Here is a 12,085-nt window from a genome sequence, read left to right as displayed (position 1 = left end):
TATAAATACATTAGACAGAATCCAGCCTGCTCCCAGTAAAAACAAAAAACACAGTTCCCTTTAAATAAATGGATTATTGGATAAATAAATCTACACATAGACCTAAACTAAATAAAACTTTGGAATGTGCTAGAAAACAGGGTGAGGACTGGGACACGTATGGATGAAAGCATACAAGCCGGCAGACTGTTCCTGTGATGAAGCCTGAGGGTCCAGTGGTTCAGCGTAGCTGCACTTTTTCCTTCAAAGCCTTGGGCAGTCTGAGCTAAGTTTCAAGATCAGCAGACATGCTGCTGAATTTGACATAACTTTGAAACACCGTAACTACTTCAGACATTTGGCTTCACAGTTCCCTCAATTGCTGCTTCGAGGAGTCTGTTGCACTGACAATAAGTCATCAACAGAGCAGGGGTTTGTCACAATCATCTTTAATGAAACTGGCAGTCACCTATGTCTCCTCTCTCTGCTGGTAAGTACTTCCACTGATTGGCCTCTGATGATGGCAGCAGGTTGAAACAGAAAATGTGATTTCTGCCTTTTTGGTGTGATACTGATTTGTTTAACCTCTGTTTGCTGGGCAAAGCCATGAATCATTTAGATCAGCCTAAAAACAAAGTCAGGTCCAGGCAGACTAAAAGCTAAGATAGTACATGAATGATTAGCTGCCAGCTGTTAAATGAAACAATGTCAGCATTGACTAAACCCTTTTATCTGTCCTTTAAAGAAGCTAATTCCCCTTGAAGGGGTATAACAGACATATACAAGAATCAAAGCCTCTAAATGTACCTTTCTTGCACAACATATTAAATTAAAAGAAAAAAACCCCACAAATCTATGTCAAAGCTTTTGGAAAATGCATGAAGGGGCACAGTTTTATAACCTAAAACAACGGGACAACATCACAGTTATCCACAGTTCCAATATGGAGTTGCATACAAAGACTTGCTTTTCATTTCAACACGTGCCAAAGTAGTCTTCATGAAAAGCCTTCTTTTGACAAACAAAGCATAACCAGTTTGTTTTGTTTGCTGCTGCCTCTGTTTAAATAAAGAAGATTAAGGCTTTTTGAAATTGTATCTAAAATGAAAGATAGTAAATCCTTTTGTCGCTGCACCTTTTCCAAATTTTCAAAAACATGCTTTTTCACACAACCGGTGAAATGGGAGAGTGCTGTACTCACCACAGATCTCAAGTCATGCTCCTCCATCAGAGCGAGGGAGTTCTGGTAGCAGGAGGCAAGGTCGAGGTTCTCTGAGGGCCCCACATGACCTCTGGCCACTGGGCCGACAGTGTGGATCACATCTGGTGGAAAAGGAAAAAGCACAAAGCTTAGCAAAGCTACATTTAGCAGGGATGAATGGTTGGAAGTATTTCAACTGACCAGCACAATGCTGCAAAACATTTATGCTTGCCATAAAGCTGAGCAGCCCGGCTCACTTGTAAAATCACCGTAAAAACAAAATAGTTTGTCCTCAGAAAGTGATGATGACTCATCACAATGACTGGAGCAGCTCAGCCTAAGAAGAATGCATTTATTCAGTAAATGAAACGGCAGCTTAGATAAGAAATCAATTACAAGACTCTTTTATGCCACCTACTCACAAATTCATATCTGTCCCCATGCTCTACCCTTTCACATAGTAATGTCTTCACCTGTCAATCACTGATCGCCTTGTCTGGTCAGACCAGACCGAGGAATGCGGCTTTTTAATTGAATCATGGAAGTGATGACAGGAAAATAAGACAATGGAAACAGTGACTTGACAGAAACATAATCTTCTGCATTCTGCCTGGCTACCCTCTGCCCTCTCCATGTCAGACAGAGCAGGCCGGTGATGTACAAGAAGGAATTCTACATCCCCCACAGAGCAGTTGTTCACTAAATGGTTTAAAGAAGACTTTTCCTTGACATAGTACACTTTAATTTTATTGAACACTGTTTAACTTTGCGAGTTAAAATACTACATACATAGGAGCGCCTCAAAAAGGTCATCAGGTTTTGGGTTCACTATGAATATAATTTATAAAGCCATAATTCATTAGTATTGTTCTGTTTATTCAAAAGTGAAAAATATTGCAAAGCAAAGCAACATTTAAAATGACTTTGCAGTAAATCTTCATCAATGGTGCATTAAATATGGATCAACTCCAACCGAAATATTTATATATTCATGCAACAAGCCCCTCATTGTTGTACACTAAAATACAGAATGCAGAAAATTCAGACCTGGTTCAGACGAGGGTTTGCAGGAAAAACCCAGAGGTTTGTTTTAAAACATAGTTAACACCTGGCCTCGTGTTTATTTAATATGAAACTATGACCTCTATTTTCTGTTAAATACATGCAAGCAACAGCTTAATACCACTCTGCTAGTTAAAAGATCAAACTGATATTTAACTTGAATGCTTACACAGTGCCAATGAGGGTTTATGAAATTCAGGGGTCACTGAATTCAAGCGGCTTTTTGCTGCTTTAAACGGTGAGATATTGTGTTTGGGAGCAGTGAGAAACAAGGAGTTTGAGTGATTCCCAGCACAGCTGAGGATGGGCTGTAATGAGAATGGAGCTGTCTGAAGTATTGTCTTTTTCCACAATAGCAGGTGGAAAATTGCATTGCACAACATGGTTATAATGGGACACGTGGCAAGATGTTTTTCGTGCATAATTCATGGAGTTCTTCACTACAAGAACGGCAACATGCCAATTAGAGTGTGGGCAAGTGCCAAAAACCAGACTACTGTTGAATTCATGAAAGTTTAAACAGTTCTTTTCTTACCACTTCAAATGTCTCTACTCGTTTTCTCAATACCGTCACATCAAATAAATATTTATTCATCTATGTTTGTGTAAGGTGAAACTAGTTCACTTTGTAACCAGAGGCAGATATTACAGGAAGTAACATTTAGTTGCTGTAGGATCAGCCGACTTGGTATCTCAGTAAACCTAAACACAAGTGACCAAGTCACAAAGTAAGAAAACGATTGGTGTTGTTTGAGGGGGGAAAAGTAAAAGAAAAAAAAAAACAAAAACTCACTCTTTAAATCAAATAATGTTCAGATGTTATTTGCAGTTCCTGAATCAACAAACTATTGCAGAAATCTAAATAAGTGACATAAACAGAAGTGACATGGCGAGTGGTTTATTAGATCATCTCAAAGAAACTCAGCTGTATGAAAAAAAATGGCTCCTTCCTTTGGTCTCACTTCTGCTCGCAATCGTGTTGTGAAATTTGAGAAGTAGAAAAAAAAAAACTTGTATATTGTTCCTTATATGCAGAAGAAAAAGAAACACTTATATCATGTACTTCCATCTCAGCATTTGCATTTGACAAAATATGTCCTCTGTATTGTAATACTTTATGACAGTTTAACAGTTAAGATAATCTTACTAAGATTTTGAGGCTAACTGTAAACAAAAAAAAATCTTTTTTTTTCCCCCCAAATGTACTGTTGTAGTCTTCAATAGTGAATGTTACTGAACTAAAATTCAACTAAAAACTGTATTGTGCAAAAATATACTTCTACCTAAAGTTCAAAAAGCTCTGAATGATCATCACCATGGTTTCAGTTCAGCTCATGATTAGATGATGAGGGATGCAGAAAACAAAGTACACAGTTTTGGTCCTACTGAGAAAATATAAAGTGAAATGTTGTGATCAAATACATTTATTTTCATGCAGGGAAATGAGTCAATTACTCCAAAAATTGTATAGTTATTAATACAAGTGACACTTTTATCATTTGAGAAGTATAAATTAATTTGAAAAAAAGATGATTTGATTGTCTTTATAAAAATCTTTCATAAAATTCTCAGTTAAAAATCTCAGGTGAGCTCAGGTAAGCATGCAGGCAACACAGCTGGTTCTGACAGTTTCTCCTGTCACAGAATCTTCAAGTCCTCATCTTCACCTTTACATGACCAGTATATTAGCTTCCCTTTGTAGCAACGATATAGCAGGTTTTCATGCATATGAGCTGGTTTTGCTCTGTTCAGCCTTCTGCTTCAGACAACTGAAAGAGTTCAAACTAAGCATTGCCATGCTAACAGCACTTATTACCCTGTAAAGGAAAAAAAAAAAATATATATATATACACATTTTAAGTTCTGTTCACATTGCAGCTCAGTTTAAACTATTTTGCGCATGTGTGACTCATTGATTTTTTATTTTACTGTCTGAACTTAACAGATCAGACTTATTTAAATCCAACCCAGGCCACTTTCATGTGTTGTCCATAATCAGATATATAGCAGATCTATGTTGAAGCGATCTCAGTCTGAATGGATGTGCTGCATTTCATCAGAAGTAAAACAAACATAATTCTGCACCAACAGAAGTGAAACATGGTAATATAGTCATGGTGGATAATGTTGAGGCAGCTTGTTTGAGGGAAGAAAGTAGTTTTAGACTTTACTTTGTATTCAGTTTTTGGGGTGACAATTTTGTTCAAACTGAACATGAATATTTGTGCCATAACAGAGCTGTGTTTGAGTGTATTACAAAACAAAAGGTGGCATAGGAACACAGGGCAGAGTCGGCCATCCAGTCGCCCAGAGCAGGATTTTTCCATTGTCATTTATGTAATTCAGCAAGTAATGGAGAGCATGGTGGATGACATCATGGTTGGACTGTGGATAAGCATGATCTTGTTTATGCAAAGCAATCTCCTAATCAAATTAATAAAACCCCAAAGTACAAAATAACAACCCGTAGCAGTCAAATGTTTCAGTGCAATATGCAACAAACATGTTTAAAGCTGGTTCTGCTCAAAATGAACCATCAAATATATCTAATGTTGACTTTTTTTATTTATTTATTTTTTTTTTATTGTAAATGAAAATGATGACACAACAACATCAGATTAATTTCAAGAATGAATATAGAAAGTCATGCAATGAAGGGAGGGAAAAAGGGGTATTTACACTTACTTTTAAGTGTTATCATGAGTATTTTTGTGTTGAGGTAAAAAGCTATGAGTGAATTAAACACAAATGAAAATGCCGGATGTTTACACTCCTTGTTGAATCCCATCAAAATCAGTGTCTATGATCCATATTTATGTCATGTTTCTGCAACTGCAAAACACTGTGAAGAACACAGCAAGTACAGTGTTGAGGTAAACAAACACAGTAAGTACTGCATTAATGCACAGCAAGACATACTTAAAGATATATATATTGGCAGAATTTGAATCAAGGGAGTGATTATGTGCTCAACAACTTTGTACAAGAAATGACTAAGCCAAAGATTTACATACTAACAAGCATTCAAGGATACTGGTGACAGATATAGAACTAATATAATGTGACTACTTTGATATATTACTTTGTGCTGTGTTAGTCTGCAGTATTAGACACAAATAACCATGAACTGGAAATAAAGACTCAATGGAGAGTGCTTCAAATTGTGGAATTGATAAAACTGATTCAGTTTAGAGGCCTGAACTACGCACAGTATTAGAAGCACAAAATCCATCTTTCTGTTACCATATCTAGAATGAAACTCTCATTGCTCCTGCATAATCTTAACCATTCTGAATGAGAAGGCAATTAGTTTCAGTGAACAGGTACTAAAGATCCATTTCTGGTGAGACAATAAAGCAAAGGAAGAAATCTATAATGTCTGTGTTTTAGTGCCAATTTTCAGAAACATTTCCCTCTAAAGTAAAGCTGCTGGTTTAATGATTCACACTGAAGTTGAAAACAAGACTTCCAAATTCTGTTCAAGCCTGGCATGCATTATAGAACAGACTAAATTACACTAATTATGTAGACATTTAAATTTCAAATGTCAAACACACTTATTCCTCTTAATTGCACACTGTGCATTGTGCAGCCGAATTTTATAGGCCATTATGAATATGAAATGGGAGTACTGGCACATTCCTGACCATAAAAGGTTCAGATCAGGAGGGGGGAAAAAGGTAATAATAATAAAAAAAAAAAAAAATTAGATTGAAACATATCTAGTGGAAAAAATTATATTCAGCTTGGAAGGGATGGACTGGACACAAAATGACCCCTTAATACACCAATCATAGACCTTGTGTGAACATCTTAGACAAGCCTACTAAATTATTCTACAGCTCTCCCAGAGCAGAGGAATAACTACCAAAGGGACATACTCAGTTCAAAGACGCCACTTTCTTAGCAAGTAAAAAAAAGAAAAAATCTTTTGAAATATCTAGACTTCATTTAGAAGTACTGTGCGGTTTCAGAGAGGGACCGGCACTTCGTAGCCTCATCAATCTTTCATTTCATATGCTAACTTTACCATTCCACATGACAATTTCAAAATCCCTGCACACGTTTCCTGCAGTGTCAACACAACCAGGAGGATCCCCTTCTAACCCTCAGCCCAACTGGTAAAATCCCAACACTGTCAGCTTCATCCAGATGTGTGCATATGGGAATATTATAAAGATCTATCATAGTACACGAATAGCTGAAAATCATCAAACCACTTTGTTTTTTAAGATCTTCTATGGAATGTAAACTGACGTGCTTGTTCATCCATACAAAGGTAAATAAAATCCTTTAGCAGAATGAACACCATGGCAGTGATTAAGTAATAGAAATTTATTGACGGAGAAAATTTTCAAATTAAAAAGGAAAAAAACAAACAAAAAAAAACATTAAACACAGTGGGGGGTTCACTGTCAAAATAGCCCTGAGGAAAGTGGGACTGTTGCATAAAACAAATATTTTATGCTTTTCAACAACTGCCTATCTTTTTATTTTGTCTGGGAAACCTTTAGAATAGTGTATTACTTCAGTACAAATTGGAGAAAAGATCAATAAAGAGATAGACGTTGTCTGTGTGCCATTTATAATGACTTGTGTTCCTTTACAGAAACATAAACAACAGAAAAAAGGCGAGTTGTTTTGCAGCAAGGTACAAAGAGAAGAAATTTCTATACTGCTTCACAGTTAAAAAAAAATCTTTCATGAATATTTCACATTTAAAAACACCCAAATCTATCAAATCAGGTAGTTTTTCATTTAAAAGTTCTTCAGTACAATCTGTCAAATCAGAATCAAATGGAAACAGTTTCAGTTGAGTTCAAACAAAAACAAACATGTAGCGTACCCCAATTTATTTTACTTATGACATGAAGCACGGTGAAACATGCACAAGCTGAGGTGTAGATGTAGGATGATGAAAGTGGTGACTGTAGCATGTCAGTACTAGATGCTGTATATTTAGATAAATACAGTGACCTATGATTTCAGGCTTATTTCAAGCCAATAAATTAACTTTTCCTGTTTGCTTTGTCATGCTTGTTTAAAGCAAGGCTATTTCTACACATCGCAAAACCGTGTTTTCAGAGAGCTCAATAACTAATGAAAAAAGAAGAAAGCATGATCGGTAGCGTGTCACTTCAAAAGATTGATGATTCACATCCTTTGTGTCAATGTAAAACTCTTTTTCCTAGTGTAAAATGGTTTTGCAGGTATGAATTGACCGGCTTTAACATGGACCGTATGTATGGTGAGTTTAAAATAACATGACATTTTCTAATTTTATTACTATTTAGCAAAAGTTAGTAATGCAACTTTTAAGAGAAGTGAATGAAATGCTGTAGTTACAGATAAACTTTAAGACTGTGGGAAATGCCTGGTTGTTTACTTGAAGACTTTGCTTATATAGTAGGGTTTAGGAGTTGTGTGGTCAACAATGTGGATCTTTTTACCACTAAAGTTTAAATAAGTGGAAATTTAGAGATTTGCATGGAATAAGTTGTATGGGTGAGTTTAGATTCTTAAAATAACTCAAAAAGGCTGAGAAAAAGGCTGTTAAGCCTTTAAAGTCACGGTTTATCATTTTGTAGAAGTAAATTTGCAGTGACCATGATGAATTGTTGAAATAAACCTGCCGGAGCCATCTCTACCACTTGTTTTGGGTATGTAAAACCTAAACTGAGTGTTTATTATAAACCTACTGTTTCACACTTCAACCACTTCTCTGTTATGTTATTAAATTATATATCCATCATTTGTAAAAATAAATAAATAAATAAATAAATAAATAAATAAAATAAAAAACCAAACATTTAGTCTGATGATTCTTAAAAAAAAAAAGGAAAAATTTATGGAGACATATTTCTCTGGTCCTTTTCTTAGAGTGAGCATTAAAGGGTTAAACGGCTGCTACATGGCTTTCTCCCATTCATTTAAGATGAGCAAAAGATGACACCACAATTACTTAAATGTTATAATTATGCATACTTCAATCTATTAGCCTTGGATTAGACATCAACTTGCCAGCTGATCTGCCATCATCGTGGAAATGCAGCTTGTCGGCATGCCAGAATTAGCAGAACATGGCGGCAGAGACCAATGAGAGCCAGGAAACCTGGATGAAATGTGTTCATAGTGATGCTCTTTGGCAGAACTGAAGACCTGGCAATGCAGTCGACAGCAGATCATTGAGGTTTGAGAGCAGAACGTTTGGGAGAACCTAGGTTTTAGGAGTAATTATGACCAGCGGATGCTCTGTTGGTTACTTTTGTGCAGAGCCGCAGTAACAGAGACGGTTAAGGACCACCACCAGGATCTGCATCATAATTCAGCGGGCACCTCCATGCGCTTTCATTAGAAAAAGCTGCAATTAACGGACACAATGCTACACTTTTTCAACCCTTGGACTAAGCCTCTTTCACCCCCACTGTGAACTCATGCTGAGTTACTCTATTTTGGATGAACCCTCCACAGCAAAGACCAACCATGACTATGGAAGTTGCACAATTAAAAATGTTGGTATCTTGTTCACAGCTGGAAGGTGAGTGAAATATTTATCATGTGCAGCATGTACTTGGCATATTACCTCCAAGCAGCTTGAAAATGAACTCTGCTTGGTTTGTCTCATATGTTTTAGCTGAACCGATTTCAGATCTGTTTCTGAAGACTCATTTTGCTGTGATTTTTAAGACCTCGTTTTATCCACTCAATGATTGCTTCACACATTCATGTTCAGCTGGTCTTATCTGTGTACAATGTCATAGAATGTAAATTTAGAAAGCTGCTTTAGTAAGATTTTAAATTAAAATGGAATACCTTAATGATGGAAATAATCAAGTAGTAATAAGTAGATTTTATTGCTAACATAATGTGTGTATTCTCCACTCTTCTATTTTGCTTCTCTGCAACTGTGGAATAACCTGCGGATGCACATGAGACAGGTCCCTTCATTGCTTGCTTCTAAAAATCATCTTAAAACCTTAGACTTAGTTTCTTTATTTTTTCTTATTTGTTTTCATTGGTCTTAATGTGTTGGACTTTAGTTTTCCATATGTCATGTTTATGCATACGTGTGATGTTTTTAACAATTCTGCTTTTTACAGTTTTAAATAGTTTTTAGTATTTGGTTATGTGCAGCACTTTGTTTCAGCTGTGGTTGTTTTAAAGTGTAGCTGAAATGAATAAAGTTGGTATAGTACTTGTTTGTGCTTCTCTTCTCCATAATGCAGTAGCTATTTTAAGTTTAGACTCTCCTCATTCAAAATGAACACATATGCCCAAATGTTTTACTCATATCGTATCTCTGAATAACTTATTTTTAAGTTCAGCTTATGCAATGTAAGTCTCATTTGACCTGCAGGTACTATATGAAGACGGTGCTGACATTGCCACTGAATTCGTCATACCCACGAGAATAGCCACTTTTCTAGAAGTTAAATGTATTTTGTCATGATTGCTCGCCTAGACCCTCTCTGCATGCACAAAGCTGTTCCCATGTTGGTCGCTAAGGATCACTAAATGAAGTGTGTACACCCACTCAGACATGGAACTGGTGTTGTCATGGTGACAGAGTGTGCAGATTGATCCACTACTGCATGTAGATGTGCCTGTAAGAGACAGGGCCTATTGCAGATCTGGAATAATCTGCTACACACTGAGTGGCCACAGCTCTTTCATTCTTAACACATCAAAATCACTTTCAAAAAAAAAAAAAAAAGAAAGGGAAAGGTATGGGATATCTTAGTAATTATTCATACACTCAGCTTTCAGAGAGCTTTTCCATTGTGTGCGTTACTGACGTTCTGTCACACTCAGACGAAGGGGTAAAGAGCAAGATGATGGTGGGGGGGTAGGTACAAAAGGATGATGACAGACTATCACACAGTCATGCAATGTCGCAGGAGTGACTTTCCTGACTTTAACCAATGATTATTTAATTGAGAACAAAAATAGTCAGATTTGCAGCTTGTTTTAGATGTTGCATTAACTTTTTAGTAGCCTGCATGTTGGGGACCCATTTCCGTGACAGAAGCCGACTATTTATAGGAAGTTCCTATGATCAGTGCTTGTCAATCATAACACCAGCCAGAAGGATACTAGGAAATCTTTGAATGCTTACAGACTAATACCACAGACATGCACATCCACAGAAGTATGAAATACACTACAATATAATCTGTGCTGCATTCAAATGTCAAGAAGCTCTCAGAGCAAAAGAAAAGACCACTTAAATGGAAAGCCATCTCTCAGCCTACTGGCTCTCTTTTTTATGGCTTTTACTGAGCAGAAGAAAAAGGTGAGGTATGAGCAAGAGTGTGTGTGTGTATGTGTGCAAGTGAGTTTGTACTGGACACAAGCTGAAGGACACTGGTGGTGCACTGATTGTTTTGCTGTTCACATGCTGTAAGAATGGCCCTGGTAGTGTCTGCAGGGACGATGGGACCAGAGTAAAGACAGAGGCAGAAAGTCACTGAGCCGCACTGCCAGCTGTTTCCGCTGCTCTGGGCTTTCTATAACATTTCCCTGAGCTTGAATGAGCTACAGTACCAGGTGACACTTTATTTTACCAACTTACCATTTACTCATTTCCATTGTTTGTAGAACACTTTCAATGTTATTTTTCAATAAAATGTGAATCTTAGAGTGCTACTCTCATTTTTAAGACACAAACAATGTTCCGTCGACTTAAAAACTTCACAATATCGAAGCAAACTTTACATATACCAGTGCATACACATGAATAATGTGATTGCACAGACAGTAAAACACAAGCATTTGGTTGCATTATGACCTCTCATTTACAAGGTGAGTGTTTCATGTGAATAAAACCAAAAAGCTTTGACAACAGAAATGTTATCTTTTATCTTTAATCTTTTGGTGATGACTACATTATTCACATCATCTACTACTAGTGCACTCAAAGCCTGCCTAATCCATGAAAACGCACAAAGCAATGGCGGACTTCTGTGTCATGTTTGTACCTCTGCATCTTCTGCAATGATTTGGTCTGCCAAAGTAAAACTTGTTTTGGGTCGATCATTAATGCCATCCTTAAAGATGCATAGGTTACATCTGCCATATAACTAGTGGCTGGCACATAACGGTTCTGTTGTAGCATTTTACGGTCTTATGAAGATGAGGTACACACCTGAGTGTGTCACTGGAAAGTTTAATAGCCCACTAGAGGCCTGCATCTACTGGTCCTTTATTGTCTGGTCCTATTTGTGCTTTCATTTGCACAGAAATAGTTTTAATTCCCCTGTTGGGTGAATGCATTTATTTTCATGTATACCAAAAAAAAAAAAAAAAAAAAAAAAAAAAAAAAAAAAAAAAAAAGAGCATTGCCATGTAAAAAAGAGCCTTAAAAAACAATATTTAACAGGTGTATGTATTCACATCTCCAAACACTACTGTAATAGTGTCACAATTAAAGGATATAAATTGGGAAATGGCAACGTAACGTCTTGTGCAGGGCAGCACGTGGCACATCAGATACACTGCAAAACATGAGCAGTATAGCGTGTAAACCTAATGATAGATGTCTCAACCCTAACTATATATTTAGCAAGGTCTAAAGCTAGCCATGTGTTTTTGACTCCAAAATAACAATTTACAAATTAGAGGCAAATGTTTGGAGCCAAATAATCACTGTCAAATGTGTCAAGATTTGAAACAAAGGTGGAGTGACATGCAGCTCAATCTCTACTATTAAGTCATAATGTGAGTCCAGGTTGGAATAAATGTAAGCCTGAAAAAGCATATTATGAGAGTACATATATTTATTTGGAATTGTTCATGTCTGACATGTATTCTGGGCTTTTGTTGTCAGCTGGACAATAAAAGTGG

At 36.6% G+C, this 12,085-nt stretch overlaps 1 protein-coding gene across 3 annotated transcripts in view; it reads right to left on the bottom strand.

The window, feature by feature from the left end:
- macrod2 (mono-ADP ribosylhydrolase 2) overlaps positions 1-12,085 on the bottom strand; it is a 393,923-nt gene that overhangs the window by 111,350 nt on the left and 270,488 nt on the right. For all 3 annotated transcript variants that reach the window (XM_079248912.1, XM_079248913.1, XM_079248914.1), the window contains exon 6: positions 1,181-1,302. In XM_079248912.1, the coding sequence (XP_079105038.1) occupies positions 1,181-1,302 (122 nt within the window). The remainder of the gene's footprint in view (positions 1-1,180; positions 1,303-12,085) is intronic.

Source organism: Telmatherina bonti (genome assembly GCF_933228915.1).
Source record: "Telmatherina bonti genome assembly, chromosome: 11".
Classification (NCBI taxonomy): Eukaryota; Metazoa; Chordata; class Actinopteri; order Atheriniformes; family Telmatherinidae; genus Telmatherina; species Telmatherina bonti.
This window is presented reverse-complemented; position numbering and strand designations above follow the sequence as displayed.